This window comes from Morchella importuna (assembly GCF_003444635.1).
Source record: "Morchella importuna strain M04M26 chromosome Unknown Morimp01GS036, whole genome shotgun sequence".
Classification (NCBI taxonomy): domain Eukaryota; kingdom Fungi; phylum Ascomycota; class Pezizomycetes; order Pezizales; family Morchellaceae; genus Morchella; species Morchella importuna.
The window spans coordinates 223,789-245,314 of record NW_025763433.1 but is presented as its reverse complement, the minus strand read 5'-3'; the positions used below and the strand labels follow the sequence as shown (position 1 = coordinate 245,314).

General features: G+C 51.9%; 6 protein-coding genes across 6 annotated transcripts; 4 read left to right on the top strand and 2 right to left on the bottom strand.

Moving 5' to 3' along the window:
- Nucleotides 1-502: 502 nt before the first annotated feature.
- Nucleotides 503-1,997, top strand: LAJ45_09451 (uncharacterized protein; the record flags this gene model as incomplete). The annotated part of the gene is made up of 2 exons (XM_046118994.1): nt 503-1,002; nt 1,073-1,997. The coding sequence occupies 2 exons, from the start codon at nt 503-505 to the stop codon at nt 1,995-1,997; spliced, it is 1,425 nt and encodes a 474-aa protein (XP_045967809.1).
- A 4,544-nt stretch (nt 1,998-6,541) lies between these two features.
- Nucleotides 6,542-7,401, top strand: LAJ45_09450 (uncharacterized protein; the record flags this gene model as incomplete). The annotated part of the gene is made up of 4 exons (XM_046118993.1): nt 6,542-6,595; nt 6,666-6,712; nt 6,772-7,049; nt 7,115-7,401. 4 exons carry the CDS (start codon nt 6,542-6,544, stop codon nt 7,399-7,401), a joined length of 666 nt encoding a protein of 221 aa, XP_045967808.1.
- A 1,849-nt stretch (nt 7,402-9,250) lies between these two features.
- On the top strand, nt 9,251-9,517 carry LAJ45_09449 (uncharacterized protein; the record flags this gene model as incomplete). The annotated part of the gene is made up of 1 exon (XM_046118992.1): nt 9,251-9,517. One exon carries the CDS (start codon nt 9,251-9,253, stop codon nt 9,515-9,517), a length of 267 nt encoding a protein of 88 aa, XP_045967807.1.
- Nucleotides 9,518-10,750: 1,233 nt separating this feature from the next.
- LAJ45_09448 (uncharacterized protein) lies at nt 10,751-13,347 on the bottom strand (the record flags this gene model as incomplete). Its single annotated transcript, XM_046118991.1, has 4 exons — nt 10,751-12,071; nt 12,245-12,307; nt 12,385-13,250; nt 13,336-13,347. The coding sequence occupies 4 exons, from the start codon at nt 13,345-13,347 to the stop codon at nt 10,751-10,753; spliced, it is 2,262 nt and encodes a 753-aa protein (XP_045967806.1).
- A 2,388-nt stretch (nt 13,348-15,735) lies between these two features.
- Nucleotides 15,736-16,690, bottom strand: LAJ45_09447 (uncharacterized protein; the record flags this gene model as incomplete). The annotated part of the gene is made up of 4 exons (XM_046118990.1): nt 15,736-15,926; nt 15,993-16,432; nt 16,495-16,538; nt 16,610-16,690. The coding sequence occupies 4 exons, from the start codon at nt 16,688-16,690 to the stop codon at nt 15,736-15,738; spliced, it is 756 nt and encodes a 251-aa protein (XP_045967805.1).
- A 2,311-nt stretch (nt 16,691-19,001) lies between these two features.
- LAJ45_09446 (uncharacterized protein) lies at nt 19,002-20,847 on the top strand (the record flags this gene model as incomplete). The annotated part of the gene is made up of 6 exons (XM_046118989.1): nt 19,002-19,162; nt 19,237-19,410; nt 19,478-19,614; nt 19,736-20,457; nt 20,522-20,619; nt 20,709-20,847. 6 exons carry the CDS (start codon nt 19,002-19,004, stop codon nt 20,845-20,847), a joined length of 1,431 nt encoding a protein of 476 aa, XP_045967804.1.
- Between the last annotated feature and the right edge of the window lie 679 nt (nt 20,848-21,526).

Here is a 21,526-nt window from a genome sequence, read left to right as displayed (position 1 = left end):
TGTGACTTTTTCAGTCCCGGGCATGCAGCTAGAGTAGACTCCGTCACGTGAGCCCCAGTACCAAATGAACGGCTAATAATTCAACCGCCACAGACAATCGGTACCCAATCTGCCGGCCCGCCGAGTGAGCGTCTTGGGAAGGTGCGAGAGAGAGGAGACTAGAGAGTCCGCTTATTAACTAATCCGGGTCTCCCTCAGTTGCAAGGGATCTCGGCAATCTACGGGGGAGGGAGAATGGGACCTACAACGGCCTACAAAAAAAGGACCCGGCCCTGTTGGCTGGCTGGTTGAAGAAGTGGAAGTGGTGTTATTGTTATGTCACTGAGTATCAGCATCCGGGTTTTCAAGAACCGTGACCGTGATAGTGCCAGCAGCAGCAGCAGCAGCAGTAGCAGCTGGTGGTGGAGTATTGATTTCAAGATTAAGATTATCATCCCCGCCGCCGTCGCCATCCCCACCCAGATCACCGCCCCCGCTGCCGCGGCCGCATAGCAACCGAACCATGGCCCATGAAGCCGCCGAATCTGCCGTCGACAGCACCGACAGCGGGTCCAACAACCTCAAGACCCCGACCGCCGGCCAGCGTCTCCTGGGGATCCTCCGCTATGTGCCCGCCCGCTGCCGTTACGACCCCACCACCCCCTTCGAGTTCACCTTTGCGCTCAACCTCCTGTTTGCCTTTGCCGCCACCTTCACTGTCGCAAATCTATACTACAACCACCCCATCCTCGATAAGATGGCCGAGACTTTTAATGTCTCGTATGAGCGTGTCGCCGTCGTGCCCACGCTCATGCAGGCGGGGTATGCGAGCGGGCTGCTGTTCCTGAATCCGCTTGGAGACCTGTTTAGGAGGAGGGCGCTGGTGCTGGTGCTGATATTGTTTACGACGCTGTGTTGGGTGGCATTGTGTGTGACGAGGAGCTTTGAGGTGTTTGCGGCGTTTAGTTTTGTAGTTGCGGTGTCGACGGTGACGCCGCAGTTGATGTTGCCGCTGGTGGGGGAGTGAGTCTACCTTCATCCTGGGGTCTATTCTGTTTGATATATATATATAGATGCTGACAGTATTGTGTAGTCTTGCACCGCCGGCGAAAAGAGCTACAGCACTGTCATACGTGACCTCCGGCATCCTACTGGGCATGCTCCTCGCCCGCATCCTCTCCGGCATTATCACACAGTTCACCCACTGGCGCACCGTCTACTACGTCGCCCTAGGCCTGCAAGCCCTCATCTTCGTGCTCCTCTACCTCTTCATGCCTGACTACCCGTCCACCAACCCCTCGGGCCTCACCTACACGCGCTCCCTCCTCTCCCTCTTCGCGCTCGCCAAAGCCCACCCCACGCTCGTGCAGGCCGCGCTGATCGGCCTCTGCGTCAGCGCCGTCTTCACCACATACTGGACAACACTCACATTCCTGCTCATCGCCCCGCCATACGGATACTCGTCGCTCGTCGTCGGCCTCTTCGGCCTCATCGGCGTCGCGGCCATCTTCCTCGCGCCGCTCGTCGGCCGCTTCGTCATCGACCGGCACACGCCGAGTCTTGGGCTGCTGCTGGGGCTCCTCGTGGTGCTGGCGGGACAGGTGGTGGGATGCTTTGGAGGGCTGTATTCGGTAGCTGCGCCGGTGCTGCAGGCGTTTCTGGTGGATTTGGGTATTCAGACGACGCAGGTGAGTAATAGGACGGCGATCTATCGGTTGGATGCGGGCGCGAGGAATAGGGTTAATAGTGTGTATATGTTGGGGGTGTTTTTTGGGCAGGTGGTGGGGACGGCGAGTGGGGCGCCATTGCTGCATAGGTATGGGTGGAAGGGGAGTGCGGGGGCGGGGGTGGGATTTGCGGGGCTTGCGTTGGTGGTGTTGGCGGCGAGAGCACCGGGGGCGGGGTGGGTGGGGTGGAAGGGAGGATGGGGATGGAGGGGGAAGACAGAGGGTGCAAGTGGGGGAGGCGGAGCGGGGGGTGGGGTGAAGGGCGAGGTGAAGGGTGAGGGGAAGGTGTAGATTGGGTGTGTATGTAGTTGTAGGTTGTATATTTAGAGTATATAGAATATATCCTTACTGAGTTTTTTTTATATGATTTTGTAATCATCCGTGATGTTGCAGAAATAGAGCCTGCGAGGAAAGAGCCCCAGGTCACATCAGCTCCGAGTCAATCACCGTGGATCACCCGCACATTACTCACACAAGCTGTTGAAAAAGTAGGACTAGTTGATTGATTGGCTGATAATTCGTAAGTAGGACAGGTTGGTTGGTTAATTGATTGATAATTCGTTATAAAAATGATGTGTAAAAAGTAGGGTGAGGTATGAAGTGAAATGGGCTTGACGAGGGGTCTAAAACATGCGGCTGTAGTCACGGATCAGGCGGGTGTCAGAAGTGGTGGTGGTCGACAGAAGTAACAAGTGTCGTCAGGAGATTAAAGGTTATACGCAATACAATAAATCACCCTCTGCACTTCAAACGAAACAATCACAATCAATCACCCGCCACACACCAAGGACCCGACGAGTGATGCTCCATGACCTACTCATCATCATGATATTCTCTCTTTTTTTTTTTTTTTTTTAATCATCACAAAATTCACAAAACATTTGATTTTATAATATTAATATTAATATATTTACAGAAACACGTCCAACCTTCATGCCGTCCCTGGTTCCCGACCCCCACAAAAATACTCCCCCCACCGAACCGCACCGCGCAGGTGGACCTGCAACTCTTGTCCTACTTCCCACCCTATATCTTCGAGAATTCCAACAGGCTCAACCACCAGAGCCAGGAGTGGTGCAGCTCCGGAGGAGCATCAGGCCATCTGATGCCAATGCAACCAACGATTAAAACCGGAGGTGCGGTTCTGGAGAGGCACCAGGCCATTTGGTGATGGACCAGAAGGTGATGCATCTGGCCATCTGTTTTTCGGAGTCGAGGTTAGATCTCTATAAGTTATTTCGGAGTATGGTTCTAGCTTACTTGGTGAGGTGAGGTGAGGTGGTAGATAGGGATGGGAAAGAGTGGATGGAGCGACGGTGTCTGGGTACGGACCATTAAAGGGTTGAAGAGGAGGAGGAGGAGATTGATGTCGTGTGGGTGTATCCATCCACCTGGTCTGTTGAGTATATAGTCACTGGACAGCCGACAGCTGTAACAGTGCCAACTCTGGCTCGGCTGGATTTTTATATGTTAGCCATATGCATGAATTGCCACAGATAAAGGAATATATAGAAGGGAGACTTACACATGCGTTGCGCAGTACAGGCACCCCCCAGGATATCTGGTACGGCCACCAGTCAACCCCCCAGGGTGATCTGGTACGGCCACCAATCGCCCCCCAGGGTGATCTGGTACGGCCACCAGTCTCCTTGGTGCGGGGGTGGTGGCCGCCCCGCAGAATGTGACTGCCCCCTACCGCTACTCCCTTGCTGTGCTGGATCCGGCACTTGCAACATCTTTTCCCTATAAAAGGGCAAAAGAAATTAAACGGCCGCAAAACCGGCCACCGACACCAATGTTGATGTCGATGATGTCGAAGATGGTGGTGGCATCGTGGTGGGCAGCACACTGGCCCCGCAGGATTGCAAGGGCCACCAATCGCCCCGTCATGAATGATGACAGTGGGCTTGGTAAGGTGAAGGTGTGGTGGACAGTACAGCCACCCTACAGGATCGATCTGGGATTTATCGACTTCCACCCTAGAACTGATGTTAGTACATATAGTGGCTTTTTAGAAAACTCGATTTATAAGAGTTTGGGGCATTGATCTTACCGATTGATGTTTCGGTGGTTGTTTGGAGGCCCACCCCACCCTAATGGGACCTATGGTGATTTGATCGGCCCCATCGATCCTTCGGATCATTTCTGGGGAGGGTGTGGGGTGCAGTACAGCAGCCCTGCAGGATGCAAGGGCTACCAATCGCCCTGTTGTCGGTACTGAAGATGGTGCAGTACATTCGCCCCACAAGAAGGGGTAGGGGCCACCATTCACCCCGATGGCGGGGTTAACGGTATGTTGCAGTACTTTATCTATAATTTATAGGATGTTAATCTCGGAGCTAAAAATTGGTGGAGATAATAGGTAGCATATAAACTTACCCTACAAGATATAGGGGGCCACCATTCACCCCGATCTCAAAACTCACAATGTGGTGTAGTGCATTTGCCTAAAATATTTATAGAATGTTAATTTTGGAGCTGAGAATTAATGATGATAATAGGCAGTAAACGTACCCTACAGGATGCAAGGGCTACCAATCGCCCTGTTGTCGAGGCTGATAGTGGTGCAGTACATTCGCCCCACAAGAAGGGGTAAGGGCAACCATTCACCCCAACGCCAGGGTTTACGGTATGTTGTAGTACTTTGCCTACGATATTTATGGGATATTAATCTCAGTGCTAAAAATTGATGAAGATCATAGGAAGTAAACATACCCTACAAGATATAAGGGGTTTACCATTCACCTCGATCTCAAAGTTGACAATGTGGTGCAGTACATTTGCCTAAAATATTATGGAGTGTTAATTTTGGAGCTGAGAATTAATGATGATAATAGGCAGCAAACTTACCCTACAAGATGTAAGGGCCACCAATCGCCCCTGTTGAGGGTTGATTGTAGCGGCTATGTTGGCTATGTACCTGTGGTGTACAGTACAGCCACCCCACACGATAATTCCTCACCTTGTGTGCCGGGCATCTGCAACCAAGACTCCCTGTCGACAGATCAATCTGTCAAGACTTTCGGTCTTGGTATTGCTGAACTTTATGTTAGCTTATAATCAGTGATAGAAGGGGTTAATTGGAAATTCGTACCATTAATCACCCCGATTGTGGTGGATGAGAGTGTACAGTACACTCGCCCTACAAGAGGTAGGGGCCACCGCCAATCATTAAGATTGGCCATAGACTATGATGGCGGTGCAGTACTCTGGCCCTATAAGAGTAGGGGAATATCAATCATCTCAAAAGTGAGGACTCATGATACTGGCATGGATGCCATTTGGGTAATAATATGTGGTGATGGAAAGAGGAAGAGGAGGTTGACGGACAGATGTGGTATATGGTGTCGGATATACTTCGCATGGGTGGGATGGGATAGGTTTTAGGGCTAGTTTTTTGAGTGTATGGAGATGTTCGCACGGTGCGGGTACTGGGAGTACTTTATGATTACCGGTATCTACTTTTTAATGTAATACATGAAGAGTGTAATACTTGGAGATATATCTATATACCTTAGAGGTATTAATATCTTAATACAATGATTTATAGTACTTGGGATTGATTATATGTATATTCGATGAATTGGTATGTGTCATTTCAAGGCATCAAGAAGCGGCTCTCACAAACTTTGTGTTGGATCTTAGTATGCCTGTCTGTGTGCTGGCTACATTTAAGCTCGGCTCTTGATTGACAAGTTCCCCAGCCATACGTGTTTTAATCCACGCTTTATGTAATCTGGTTAGTATTAAAGTATTATTATCGAGTAAAGGCTTATTAAATATGATGCTTAATTGAAGCAGTAGCTTTGATAGACGGGGGCGGCGTGGAGCGAAAAGATTGCCTTCGTTGAGAAGAGAACGAAGCCGACAGAAAAGAGTCGCTATGACAGCTACTTCCTGCAACGCTTACTACTCGCGACCCCACAGCCGCTCGGGATCCAGTTGGATTCATGAAACGAAGAACAAAGGTGTACTCAATCTACAGATTCGCCCTGTACATAGCGTGCGTCACAACTTATCACTCGTTGATGATCTTGCGCGAGTGTGGGATATTTGGCATTTCAATGATGCCGAACCCATATAGGTGATCTGTCCGAACCTGTCACTGACGATACTTGTCACTGGCATATATCTACGTGTCCGATCTGTGACTGTATAGTTAGACTCTTTGTCAAGACAAGAGTTAAGTCTCTTCACTATCTCGTCCCACTTTATCGATAACAAGGGGTTTAGAGTGAACGCAACATGCAAACTTGACTGGCAACTACTATACCATCGGTAGCCTGGAGCTAAAGACAAGCTAAATGACAGTCCGCGTATTCCGACCATAGGAATCAGGCTGCTAAACCGAAAAACATGGATGAGTCTGGCATTTATCTATCTACACGACTAATTCGCAAGCCGTTATAATCTACGCGTTGCTAGCAACCATCGTGAACAGACGAGGCTGAGCACTCGTTAATCATGGAGGCGGAGACCACTATACTAGCCTTAGCGATTAATGTTCAAAGACCTCCTCTGGTTATCATATATCTACCCCTACTATCCCGCAACGAATGTCCTCCAGCTTTGCGGCTGCGGTAGTCATCATATATCTTTCGAGTGACAGACCATGACGCACGCGGCGCCTGCATGTCTCACCGCTCACACGGTGCACGAAATAGGCCGAGTGGCTTTTCTTTTCTTTTTTTCCGATAGTGACAGTCGAAGACAGATGTTCAGCCTTGTGTTACCATCGCTCAGGTGATAAATATGCGCCAATATCCCAGCTTAGTTCTCGGTTGTGTTCAGCCTTGCATGTCCAGGACCAGCGGTTTCAACACCGCGAGGAAATCATGAATTCAAAACTCCTTAGATGCGTGTTGGCTAGCTGCGTCTTTCTACGCGCCGTGAGTATACTGCTGATTGAGTCTCTCTGAGGCAGCGGAGCCAATGTACAGCAGGTGCTGATGTGCTCAGAATGCAGCCCCGCAACAAACACTAGAAACGGTATTGATATCGAACATGTAAACCCCACTCCCGCGCAACAATGGGGAAAATTCAAGTTCTAACCATACAATTCCAGCTCCTCCACCACAACCTCAAACGCGAACACAACCACTACATCATCCGTCTCCTCCTCCTCCTCCTTCTCCTCCTCCTCCCCCTCCTTCTCGTCCTCGTCCTCCCCCTTCTCCTCCTTCTCCTTCTCCACCCCCACCACCACCACCTGGGATCCGACCACATACTTTGAATACACATACACTCGAACCAGCGAACTGCCCACTAGTACTGGAAGAAGCAGGCCAACCAACAATAACACTATCCATTACGACCCTTCGCTAGATAGTCAAGGGATTTTCGGTATAGCAATCCCCATCCAACAAGAATAACAGCACCTCTACCGTTGCTAATAAACAGGGAAAAAGAGTTTGCGCTGTGGGCAAAGATTGTGATCCCACTACTGGTGGTGATAGGGGCGCTGGGGTTCGTCGTGTATTGTTGGAGAAGCCGTCGGAGGCAGGGGAGAATGATTGGGATGCTGAGGAGCCTAGATGTGGTGGAGGAGAAAAAGGCGCAGCTGCAGGGGGAGATGAAGGATAGCGTGGGGGCGGAGGCGGTGGGAGATATGAATGGGGATGGGATGCAGGTAGATCGCATCCAGTCTTATCCGGAGAGGAATGATGAGGAGATGGTAAGGCCGCGTGGACTTTAGGTTCGAGGTTTTCTCCTTTTTTTTCCTTTTCTTTTTTCTTTGAAACGCTGGGATGGATAGTTTATGGCTTTTGTAACTCTACTGATACCACACTACACTCCAATGCTAAGGTGTATGCCCAGGTAAAAGGTGATTCGATTCCTTGTTGAAACAGTTATTCTTATGCGTTCGACTGGGCTGACGGTTTAGCTTAGTACATGTAGTTAGACAAATATAAAGAATATAATAAAATATTACGAAGACCTTCTCAGAGGAAAGCCATAGGATATATATACAGCTGGTGGTTCTCGGCCCGCCGCCCGTCAAATATTTGTTGCCAAGCGATTGAGGACTGAAACTTTACCAAAATCGCTACTGTAAGATGCCGACCTCATGGCGGTACAGTAGAATCACTGGCTCTGTACTGGCTGTGTTGCCATAATCATTGGGGACTTCTCTTGAATATTAGCTTACTTACGTAATAATATCCAAGGCGAGTGATGACTTGTGATTGACAGATGCAATCTTTTTACCATCGATCCTAGAGTTTCATTTACAAATCCCACACTTATCACCTCGGAGTGCCTAACCTCAGCTCGAAATTCTCACTTGCTCCTTATATCCTTCAGCAGCAAGACACTGGCCTTGAGTTGGGGCTTGGGTCGAACTGTCACACTCTATCGATTATAACGGGTGGTTTACGAACACAACGTTCGCGCCCGACCGACGACTATTATATGATCGCTAGCCTAGAGCCAGAGACAAGCTTGATGCGTCCTTCTATCAACATCATCTATAAGACGTAGTTATATACTTGGTCTCGATAGAGCAGAGACTATTAACACTCTACACATATATAGCATCCTCACAAGAAACGTCGGCCCAGAGTCTACTCTCGTACACCTGATATGAGATTGGGCCTCCTTCTCGACTATGCGAAGGATCGTTAAGTAGGTATGGTGATCATGACCACTCGACTAGTCTTCGCAATTAGCGTGCTCCTCTACAGATCTGGTTGTCCTACATAATGTAGCTACCAGCACTAAACGAATATCCTCTAGCTTCGCAGCCGCAAAAATCACCATACCCCACACCCACACTCGAGTGACAACCCATGACGCACGCGGCGCCTGCATGTCTCACTATCCTAATGCACGGTGTACGAAATAGGTAGAGTGGCTGTTTTCCTCTTCCCCCGCGATATTCAGCCGTTGTGTTACCACGGAGCGTGATAAATATGCGCAAATAATCCAGCTCTTGTGCTCGACGGTTGTACACACAATTGTGTCCCAGCTTTGTACAGATCAGAAATGCTGCTGAGAATTATGGAGGGAATCATGAGTCCGAAACTCCTCATATGCCTGTTAATGGCCTGCTGCGCCATTCTGGGTGCCGTTGTGAGTATACTGCTAATCAACTTTCTCTGATTGACTTAGTGGGGGCCAATTGGTACTGATGTACTAGTCAGAACGGGGCCCCGCAAGAAATAGAGACCGAGGGGTCATTTCCATTCTCAATATTGTAGATCCCACTCGCGCCCGCTCCACAATGTTTGAGAAAGTCCATTAATTAAGTGCTAACCATACCGTTCCAGATCCACCACAATAACCTCAGGCGCAAACACCACCACCACCACCACCACTACATCCTTCACCTCCTCCACTACCGGGTTTCTGACTACGTTCTCTACATACACATACACAGACACCAGCACAGGTACTTACTATATACGAACCACCCGTAAAAGTGGCAACGGAGGCACCCCAACCGATGGTGGGAGCGGAAGCACCCCAACTGACGATGGCACTGATCCGGACCGCGATCATGTTTCGCCGGCTAAGCAGGGGATCTTTGGTATGGCATCCCCATCATGAACCTCCCATACAATACATCTACTACTGCTAATGCCGATCGGTTGAAAGCGTTTGCGCTCTGGGCTAAGATTGTGATCCCGCTAGTGTTGGTAGGGGCGCTGGGGTCCGGCGTGTATTGCTGCACGAGCCATCGGAAGCAGAGGAGGAGGAGGGTGTTAGGGGCGGCGGAGCCAGAGATGGTAGGGGAGAAGAGTGCGCGGGGGGAGAAAGATGGTGCGGGGGTAAGGGAGGTGGTAAGGAAGGTGGATGGGGATAGTGGGTAGTATGGATTAGTGGGTGGGGGCGGGGGATGTAGGTGGATTATATTGAGTCTTATGGGGAGAGAAATGAGGATGGAGTGCTAGTGGTGAGGCCTCATGAGTTTTAGGGTCGGGGCTTAACTTGCGGAGACGCTGGGGTGGGTACATGCATGATAAAATATATGTAGTTATGTTTTATGCATACGACTAAACTGGAGGGTTAGCTTACATATAGTTGGGGAAATATAAAAAAATGAAGTATCACCGACCGGGCCTCTTTAGAGGAAATTAATTGAGTAAAGCCATAGGATATACACTCTGCTGGTGGTTCCCGGCCCGCCGCCCGTCAAATATTAGTTGCCAGGCTATATTAGAAACTGAAGCTTAGCCCAAACGTACCGCTACCGTAAGAAGTTGATCTCCCGGTGGTATAGTAAATTTATTGGCTCTGTATTGGTTGTGTTGCCATAATCATTGGGGACTTCCGCGCTAAGACTATTAACTCACTTACGTAATAACATATGAGGCGAGTGATGACTTGTGATTGACAGACGCAACCCTTTTACGGGTATTACCGACCCTGAATACCAGCTTCCCCTCCTCCCCCTCCTTCTCCTCCTCCACTACCTTCAAGGAGTACACAGAGCCAAAGAAAAAAAAATGCGTGCATCGTACAAGTAGACACAATACAAGTAATAAAAAAAAAAAAAAAAAAAAAAAAGAATTCCCGTTCCAAGGTCCAGAGCAGCAAAAAGGAGAGGCGACCCGCTTCTACTCCTTTACCCAGTCACACAGTGTATGTTTTCCCACCAAGTCTGGGAGGTTCGAACTATCGACCTCGGCCCCTCTGGGCGACACTTCGGCCGATTAGGCCACAGGAAGTGGTTGTTGTACAGAATTTTTGTAACGCTGCTAAAAGCCTTAGCGCTAGTGCGTCACATCTAGTGTGGTCCGCGAGGTTCCTCGACCGAGGAGAGCAGAGACAAGTGCCTCGAGGTACTTCCGCCTAGTGTGGTCCATGACTTTGCTTGCTTGTGCGAAATAGGTGATGCCTCGAGATGCTCGGAATGGCTCGAGGGAATTCATTACTCGTGTTGTCTGGGATGGGATGTACATGTGATGCAACATAGATTATAAGCACGTATGGAAATCAAGTCTGCGATATCTTACAAGGCCCTTCCGCCCCATTTTTCTTTCTATCTAGAGTACATGCAAGCACAACTATATACAGCACAAGATCTCCCTCCCTCCCCCTCTTTACCAACTCCCCAACTCCACATCCAACACCTTCACCATCTCACTCTCCCCCTCTCCCTCCTCCTTACCCACCCCCAAAAACGGCATCACAGCCCTCTCCACCACGCCCTCAAACAGCCCATCAATCACACCCCCCAGCTCCTCCCCCGTCTGCCTAAAATCCGGATACGCATTCACCTCCAACAAATACACGCCCATCGCCGCATCCACCAAAAAGTCCACCCCAAACACCTCAAACGCATTCGGCAGCGTCTGAAAGTGTACCCTCTGCCCCCTCGCCGCAGCCTCCCACGTCTCCCCCACGATGCGCTGTATCTTGCTCCACACCCCCTCCAGCGCCTCCTTGCCGCCCGCTACGTCATCAGCGAGGTCCCAGAAGAGCCGGACGCTCCCGTCGCGGTCCCCGCTCTGGAGACAGGTGTTTGTGAGGTGTCCGCTGAGATCGGCGCTCTCTTCCCATGGCGCAACGTAGGGCTGTCCCGCGAAGAGCGCGAGCATGCGGCGGTACACGTAGACGCACAGCCCGCCGACGGCGAGCACGTAGGTGCGGATGTGGAACTTTGTGTTTGCGATGAGCAGCGGCGGGTGGATGTAGGACTGGGCGACAAAGTGGCGGAGCTGGCTTGTGACGATGCCGGATGCGTTTGCGGCCGCGTCGGACGTGACTACTTTGCCGTTCTCGACGCCCCAGGCGTCGTTGTCGTTGTCTTCGTCTTCGTCGTCGGTGTCGTCGTCGCCCTCAAACTCCTCAAATATGGCCTCGAGCTCGGGCAGCGTCGAGAACAGCCGGATGCCCTGGCCCCGGTCGCTCATCCCCGGCTTCAGGATCCACCATTGGCGCTGCGAGGGGGGCTGGTTGTCGTTTGCGGCGAGGGAGTCGCGCAGCTCGTAGGCTTCTGCGAGGGCCTCGTCGAGGTACTCGGCGTAGTCGAGCTCGAGCTCGCATGTTGTTGATGTCGCACCTGCGAGGATTGAGGCTGGGTGCTTGGTGGTCCAGGAGGTGAGGGTGTGCGAGAGGTAGTGCTTGCGGATGAGGGCTTTGCGGATGATGTAGGAGCTGCAGAGGGCGCTGTCGGGGTGGGCAAGGATGTCCTCGAAGGGGATGGATTCGTAGGAGGACCAATGCAGGATCTTGGCTGTGGGCTTGGGTTGCGGGATGGGGGTGGTGAGGATGCGGAGGGCGGGTAGGTGCTTGTGCAGGGCGGCTAGGATGCGCGGGCGGACGTAGGGGTCGGCGTAGTCTACGAGGGCGTAGTAGGGGGCTGCTTGCTCTACGGGTGCTGATGAGGACTCTCTTACTGCGAGGGTGCGGGTTTGGGGTCTGGAGAGCGGGGTGTTAGGTGGGGGGACTGTAAGAGAAATATGGGTAGAGGTAGGTAGATCTTTGGAATTTGATTCTAAGCAAGCAAGATGTACAGATGCAGCGGTGCTTGTATGTAACAAAGTCTATGCCCAGCTCTGACCACGCGCGCAGCTCATGTATATAGTACTTACAGCTTGATCTCGCCCCCAATAAGGCCATCGAAATGCATAAAGTTAGCTTTCAACGGCGTCACGCTGTAGAACGAGCAATTCATCAGTATCAATATATGCCATAACTCCACAGCCCAAAGCAGGGCAAAAAAAGAACTCACCTAACATGCCCCTCCTTCACCGCCCATCCATCATTGCCCGGCGGCGCCTCCTCCACACTCCTATACACATCCGCAAACTTTGGCGCCCACTGAAACGTCTTATGCTTCAACCCCACGACTTTCTGGTCGCTCCCTCCCACGCCCTCACCACCCTCCCTGATCTGCATCTCCCTCTCGTCCGGATCGAGCTCATCGTTCGCCTCAACCTCCTCAAACGACGACCCCATCGTCCAATAATTCTGCAAGATATTCGTATACAGCACCTTCGTCCCGTCGCCATCCACACCCAGCAGCAGCGGCACATTCACCGAATACAGATCCACACCCTCGGCCCAGTTCTCAAACAGATACTGCACCACCCTCACACTAACCTCCGACGCACCCTTAATCACCGCCGGATCATGGTTGCGGTCAAAGAACGCATAGCTCAGCGCCACGCTCTTCACCCCGCACACCGCGCCCTCCATCGCGCCGCCGATGGTGCCCGAGCTCAGACTGAACAGCGAGGTCGAGTTGCGCCCGTAGTTGGGCCCCGACACCACCATGTCGATCTTGCCGCGGTCGTGGAAGTAGTGGTTTAGCCCGATCTGCGTGCAGGAGGCCGGGGTGCCGTCGATGAGGACCCATTCTTCGCCGCCGTCGGTGCGTGGCCGCGTGTGGGTTGTGCCGTCGTCGGTGTGCAGGGTGCCGGGGCGGAAGTAGGTGGGGGTGAGGCGGCGGCCGGCGAGGTGCGCTTTGCCGATCCAGGAGCGTTGGATGTGTGGGAGGACGACGGAGACGGTGTGGCCGTGGGATTGGAGCGTGTGGATGAAGGAGTGGATGTAGGGGGATGATTGCTGGGAGGGGGGGCCATCGTCGTTGACTACCTAGAGGGAGGGGGGGGGGGGGTTAGTGAATGTACTACCACTACTAGATGTAATGTTTGCAGGAGGGAGGGAGGGGGATAGGTACGAGGATATGCATTCTGATAGTGATGGGTGGTTCAATTTGTATTTGGTGCTGTTCTGGGGGAAATTTGTACTGGTGAACCTGGTTGGCTGGTGACTTGGGTACGGGGCGTGAGGTTGCTTCGTGTGAGGCTCAAGGTGGGCTGTGACGTGCGGTCATGTACCCCGCTAATAGATAAGATAGCACCCCGGTCCTTGGCAACGAATATCTGAGCACAAGTCTTGACTTTATGAGTATTATGAGCATATGGAGTTCAAAGGGAGCTTGGGAATAGTTGTTCAACCCTCAAGAGATTAATCACTGCGCTTATTCTCTCAGCCTGCATAGTCTCATACAGTGATTTAAACAATGGGAGATAGACGCTCTGAGCACCCGCCCGTATCAGATATCCCATCCTCAACGCACCATAATTCAGATTCTTGCTATAAATCTAGATAGCGCGAGCTCCCCAATCGGCCAGAAGTACCATCAATTTCGTTATTTTATGATCTCAAAAGTCAATATATCAATTTTCGTCGCTCTGAATCCCGGAAACGCCCCAAAAGCTTAATCAACACGTAGAAACTTGAAGCAATTAACAACAGCCTTCGCCTCTCGAGGCAGGCAATCTGACCCGCATTGTTATATTACTTAGCTTAGATATATTGCCCTTAATCTACACTGTTTCCCTGAATACACAACGACCTAGCTAGTCGCAATTACTCCCCACAAAGGCGAGCAAGCTCCCACTCGCCCGCCCAAGTGCCTTATAGCAAGCCCGCGCCCGCCGACTTTGCACATAGATAGCTTCACCCACAGTTACCCATATTCGAGCCCTCGTAAGCTGTTGAGGTCTGGAAGGTGGGTCAGGCGTCGAAGATAGATGAGTTCTCATGGGATGTCGTTCCTGTGCATAACTGTAGATACACTTTAATAGACACTAGGCTATAGGAGGAATAAGTGAGAAACAAATATGCCTGCTGGGCATTCATATCATTACTTTAGCACTACTAAGTTTCTCCTATATTCACCAGGATACCATACTCTACGCCGGCGCATATAGTAGTAGAATCTGCCGATTGGTCCTGGCAACCGAGTGCTAGCTCATGATGCATGATATACGGTTTCACACGCCAAGCCTAACACATGAAACACGCGTGAGTGGGGGTAGAGGCCGCACGTTGAAGCCATAGCTCTGCTATATCTATCTCCCATGCAAGGCCCGCTGGAGCGGTATGTACAGACTTGTCAACGTCACAGTTGAGTGAGCTCTTTCCTCCGGCGGCGGCAGCGGATGTACAGGCTACTGAGGTGTACTGTACCGGGGCACTCGTCTAATTACTTTGGTCGGGTCGGGTGGGGGCCGGGGAAAGGGTGAAAACGTGGGATCTGTTGATATTGAAAATGTCGTTCAAGGAAGTAAGCTTATAGTGTCGAACAGGTGTCAAATAGTAAAGATCCCGCTGTCAAGAGGATTATAGTGTCCCGTCCAGGTTCCTATAAGATAGCATGTATTAGCCTTAGACCTCGACATCAGTTGAAAATACTCGTTCTACTTTTCAACAGGATCGGTAATATTGGGGCGAGTGATAGTCCATGACTATATCTAAATAAGGGTTAATACGTTCGGCCCAAAAAACACTCTCTATATTGACATGTAGCGCGCGAATATATATATGGTCAGATGCGTGTGAGACCCGTGCACCTGTGGTTTTTAATATACATATATAGACGTTGACTGGCCGTATGCGCCGGCCGGGCTGGGTCTACTAGTGAAGACATGTGTTACGTTGGCCGGACCGTGTCAGGTTTCTATAATGGCATGGTCGAGTCGGGCTAAACGTTAATTATCGAGCCTGTTGATGAGTATGGATCCCTCTTGGGGCCGGACGTAGACCATATCTCTGAGTGTTTAACACCGGTTTTTTTTAAACTAACGGGGTGTGTTGTTTGATCGGGCTAAGCTTAATTAACTCTGTAGCTCGCATCGTGAGTTGTATGTAGACCACTATTAAGGGCCATGATACATGCATCTATTCACGATCGCAATACTCTAGAATGTAGAACGCCCTAGCTCTATGTACCAAGATACCATACGTCGCTGAAATTCGAGAGTATAGAATGATATTACGAGAATATCTTTAATCCTAGCACAGCAAGAGAAAAAAAAGAATATGTACAATATATAGGGAACCGGTCATGCAGCAGAGCTAGCTACATGTAGCCTCTTACCCGCGCCGCTCTCTAGGGCCCTACCGGGGTTACTAATTCCTGAAGAAAAATAATAAAAAAAGGAAAGGAAAGGAAAGGAAAGGAAACCGTCTAGCTAGTCAAGAGTCGCTCTGGGGGGCCGGGGCGCATATATACACTTCACTGGCCACCCAGCAGCTACCCTATCACAAGCCACCAAAGCTCAAAGCCCGATCACAGCGTCAATCGCCTCCCCAACGTCCCCACGTGCACCTCCCGCATAACAGGTGTACTCTCCCCCGACGCGATGGCCAGCGCCTTTTTGTGCCTCATGTTCTTCCTATGCGCCACGCACAGGAAGACGCCGAACCCCACCGCGCTCGCGAGTGAAAGGGGTATCACGATCTTGGCCCACAGGGACAGGCCTAGGCTAGTTAGCTTGTGTCCGGCTGGGTGTACATGGGGGAGGGGGGCTGGGACTGGCGGGGTACCAAAGATCCCTTGGTAGCGGAGTGGCTCTTCGGTGCTTGTGCTTGTTGGGGCGGTGGATGAGTCTGTGGTTGTGGCTGTGGCTGTGGCTGTGGGGGTGGGAGTGGTTGTAGCGGTGTACTCGGTAGTTGGTGGTGGTGATTGTGTTGGTGGAGGTGGTGGTGGTGGTGATGGGGGTGGAGGTGTCGAGGTGTCGATAGTGTAGAATCTCGTCGAGCTGGTGACGCTGGTGGATGTGAGCGCGGAGCGGGAGGTCTCGTTATTAACGATTGTTGAGATGAGGAGCGTGGCGTTTATAGTAACGACTGAACTTGAGCTTGAGATATCGATCTGGAGCCCTGATATTGATGATGATGTTCGGAGTGTAGTTAACGCTGGGTCCCGCGTGGTGTTTTCAATGGCCGAGCCATTATCGGTTGAGCTTTCAGCGGAAACGAGTGTTCTATGGCCAGCCCGTTAGCATTAGCCGTTAATTCTCATAGGAGGAGTGGTGGGGATGTGGACAGTATTGTTTCGAGCTGGCCAGCTTGCGGGCGCGGGACTGCGGACTGTGGATGGATGACGTTAGCGATACTAGCTGGTATGTATCATACGCAATTTGTGGCTCAGCGTTACTCACGACATGGAGTATGACAAGTAGTTGGTAAAGCAGAATGTAAGTGAATAGTTGGCATTGTTTCATCGTCGTGGGAAGCTCCATGGCTAGCTTAACGTCGGTTTCGGGATTTAAAAGCGAAGGACTCGGTACAGGTACTGAGTTATGTACCCTAGCTTAAATCTTTGGATGCTGCGCGCACATTAGGCAGGCAGATAGATAGGATAGATATGTAGGTCCATATAAGACCCCTAGGCCCTCGGATCCTCCCAAAAAAAAGAAAGGAAAGCACATAAGTGCACATATATGGAGCCATTTATATCCTCGTGCATGCATGCTGCAACCCACAAAAAGGGCAGAAACATTCTACTCTAGAAACCACTTAGCCAGGGACATGCAGTGGGGGCCGGGCCAATAAACATTCCTCCCCGCATCTTTCTCGCGAAGCATATATATATACGTATATACGAGGGGCTGAAAAATCGGTGGTGCAGTTATACTTGTAAGTTAAATGGCTCCATGGGCCGGATCTGCAGAAATCAACGTCGCCCGCCATGGCCATAATTAGTTGTTTCGGGCTGCGCTGCACGGTTGTGGCCCAAGACGTCATGGATTACGAGTGTGTTGGACGGACTGGAGGCTCGGCATGCCGAGGAGGGTCCAGTAGATTTGGTTGCCAAGCAAGGTTTGTGTCTTACTGCGAGTGAGCGTCATGGGTTGTCACTCGGTCGGAGAGTCTGTGCTTACTAATATAACCTGCCACTTTCTAAAGGACATCGAACTACGAACTCTTGACGCTGCTGATCCGCTCTGTTCAGTTTTCTACTCTCCGAACCATGCCGAGAATAGGAAATTCTAAACGGGAACACACACACGTTTGACTAACTGGTGGGCTTGCTGTCACTAACAGGACCGCAGATCTACTCAGGTAGACCTATCCGATATTCCACCCGCGAGTAGCTCAATCAGCAGTTCGATTCTACTACTCGGTGAACCGCGCCCCACCTACATAAACCTGACCTGAGGAGCAGAAATACCACTACGATCAGGCTACAACGACAACTCCCTAACCCGCTGAGAAAGCCCGGGCCCGTTCTTTTATTAGACCCGGCGACTCAGACGGGTATATATGGGTGTTTAAATGATCCATGGCTGGATATGTACGGACTTATATCTTATCGACGTAACGGCGCCCGAAGCGCCACACGGGTTCTATGCTCCGTCTTAACTAACCCGCAGAAGCCCAGCTTTGTTCGGTGGAAGCGGTGGTAGAACCCAGCCCTCTGGCTGGACATACCGACGCGCTCCTGGCACTTGAATTGAATTCGAAATGAATTCTACTCATATAATAAGGTGTCGCCAAAATTCAGCCATCTATACATTTTAATGACTTGATATCACCACTCTACCACCACTATGTTAGCTTAAATCTGTCACATACGCCACCCTAGCCTCGTCGTAAAATGTTGTGAAATAACGGTCACCTCCGGAAGTCTTACACAAAAACTAACCCCGCTATGAATAGACTGGAATTATCAACTACTAACTGTCGGTATACCGTGCTTAATATTTCGGCAAGCATAACCATGTCAATTCAGTAAACTCGATCCACTCATCCATTGCCACAGATAGCACAACACATACTCATAAACCCATAATGACCTTTCAATACCGATTTTCAATCATAGTTTTTACCATCTTTAACCCACACTCCCACCAACCCACCCCAACACACACCCATTCCACCACAATGACATCCCAAAAACCCATCCATTTCTAGCCTATGTTTCCCCATTTACCCCCACACACAGTACCAGATCATACCTATAACCGAAACTCGGAAATCCCACCTCCATTTTCACAAATGAAACTCCCAGCATTGCGACAGCTTTCAATGATGAAATCCTGCAAAGATGACCATTTCTAGTTTAGACCCTGGTAATTAGAAACTAAGATAGATACTGGATGGCCTGGGATATAAGCAGCAAGCCAGAGTTTCGAGCTGAAGTTTGGTGCTCTGTGGTAATAAGTGTGAGATTTGTAGGCGAAAGTTTAGAACATCGGGTTGGAAATTGCGGGTTAGGGTTACGATTTTGGTGAGTAGCTAGGGTGGTGAAAGAGAAGCCAGCTATTTACTTCCCATTTTATCGGCACAGGTACGCGCAGTGGTATACTCTCCCTTTTATAAATTCTCGTTAGAATCACTGAATCAGGGCCACTTACCTTCCCACCTCCATCACACGCCATCACTCACCCTCTTCACAGTCCCTCACTCGCCACACTCACAGCCCCTCACTCGCCGCACGCCACCCCTTACCCGGCCTGCCCCCACCCCGCACCCCCACCCCGACTCCCCCACCTACCCCCACCACAAACCCCCCGCGCAAACCATGCCCTCCCCCAACCCAAAACCAACATGTCCCGCCGCCTCCTAATCCTCTATGGCTCCGAGACCGGCACCGCCGCCGACCTCGCCCACGAGCTCTCGCGCCTCGTCGAGCGCCACCACTTCCTCCCACGTGCCTCGCAGCATCAGCGCTCTCGCCGCCCGACTCGCTGCCGTCGTGGCCGCTCGTGGTATTCGTGTGCGCCACCACGGGGCAGGGCGAGATGCCCGCGAATGCGAAAGCATTCTGGCGGTTCCTGCTAAGGAAGAAGATCCCGACCGACTGGCTGAAGGGCACGTGCTTCACGACGTTTGGCTGTGGGGATAGTACGTATGCGGGGTTTAACTGGGCGGTGAGGAAGCTGCATCGGCGGCTGCTGCAGGTGGGCGCTGTGGAGGTGGCTGAGAGGGGGGAGGGCGATGAGCAGCATGCTGATGGGTGTGTTTGTGCCCCCCGTCCCTGGGAGGGTTAGAGAGCGGGAGTGCTGATGGGTATATGGGTGTAGGATTGATGGCGCGTTCCTACCGTGGTCGAGTAGGCTGCTGGAGGTCCTGCTAGAGCGATATCCACTGCCCGAGGGCGTGGCGCCGATCCCGAAGGAGGTGCTGCTGCCGCCAAAGTGGGTGCTCGAGCTGGCCGAGAGTGCGCCGGGGTGGTGCCGGTGGCGGCGGGCGTGGAGGAGGAGACGCATGTGCCACGGCCAGGCGCACTCGTCGGGGTGCTCAGCGCGAATGACAGAGTCACCCCCGAGACGCACTTCCAGGACGTGCGGCACATCAAGATCACGCTGCCCACGCCCGTCTCCTACGCACCGGGCGACACCATCTCCCTACTGCCCAAGAACCACCCCGACGACGTGGCCCACCTCCTCGAGCTGCAGTCCTGGCAGTCCATCGCCGACCGCCCCTCCAGCTGCTGCCCAACCCTGCCGTCCCCACCGCCGCGCTCCCGCCATCACCGATACCAAACCCCGTGTCCCCGCTCACGCTCAGAACGCTGTTGACCCACCACGTCGACATCACCGCCATCCCGCGCCGCTCCTTCTTCGCCACCATCGCGGCCCTCACCACGGACGACACACACGCAGAGCGCCTCCGCGAGTTCACAGACCCGCAGTACACCGACGAGCTCTACGACTACACCACGCGCCCACGGCGCAGCATCCTCGAGGTGCTGCAGGAGTTCTCGACCGTCGCCATCCCCCTCGATCGCATCCTGGAGGTGTTCCCCCCGCTGCACGAGCGCCGCTTCTCCATCGCCTCGCCGCCAACGACGGAGCCAGAGGTCGAGATCCTCGTGGCGGTCGTCAAGTACCGCACCATCATCAAGAAGATCCGCGAGGGCGTGTGCACGCGGTGGCTCGCGGCGCTAAAGCCCGGCGCGGAGGTCACCGTGGCTTTCCAGCGCGGGGGGCTGGGCGATGCGGCGGGGAGGCCGGCGGTGATGGTGGCGCCGGGGACGGGGGTTGCGCCGATGCGCGCGCTTGTGGGTGCGCGGCGGCGAAGGGGAGGGAGCGGGGGCGCTGCTGTTTTTCGGGTGTAGGAATGAGGGGGCGGACTTTTTCTTTAGGGGTGAGTGGGAGGCGCTGGAGGAGAGGGGCGCGGTGAGGGTGTTTACGGCCTTCTCGAGAGATCAGAAGAGTAAGAGGTATGTGCAGCATGTGATCCGTGAGAGGGGGGAGGAGGTGTATGATGCGGTGGTGAGGAGGGGGGCGTGGTGTATGTGTGTGGGAGTAGTGGGAGGATGCCGAGTGCGGTGAGGGAGGCGCTGGTGGAGGTGTTTGAGAAGTGGGGGAGCATGGGGAGAGAGGAGGCGGAGGAGTTTCTGAAGATGCTAGAGACGGATGGGAGGTGGAGGCAGGAGACGTGGGGATAGCTGTAGATAAATAACACTAAGGTCACATAGAGTACATAGCTTAAGAATTGCTTTATTGTAGTTATTCCGGTGAGAATTCCTTTTGTAGAAAAAAAGCCACCCTCATCCACATACGAGGCCAATGCATATTTCTCAAGCCTTAGCATCCATTACCAACGTAAAAGCTGGCGGGGTATACCTACACTCTCAGAACTTTACTTTGTGGAACTTTCATATTTCAGCGCTGATGTAGAAGGTCAGTGAAGTTTAGCATTTGCTACATGCGATGTTTTTGTACCAGTAATCGATGGCTGGAGGTCTTAAAGGCTGTTGGCGATTGATATCCCGCTATCTAGAGTATGAAAGGCCTCCAAGAAAGGTGGCCGATACTCTCTATTTCTCGGATAAAAGAAGACCAGAGAGGTGATGATTGGATCAATTCGGTGTAACTTTATAGGATCTCGGAACTAGCACATATGATTAACTGGCTGCAACCACGTAGCTGTCCTATTCAGACATCCTGCTCTATAACGCACCCTAAGAACACTATTCCTTGGGCGTAATAATACATGTATGTACGAATCCAGGCGCCAGAATCATGATGCATCACTCGGGTTCAATATCGACAGGAGTCTAACTACGTGTATTCGCCGTGTGAATTTCAATATGTCGGCTTGGTTTGTGCTCCCGCCGCTGAATG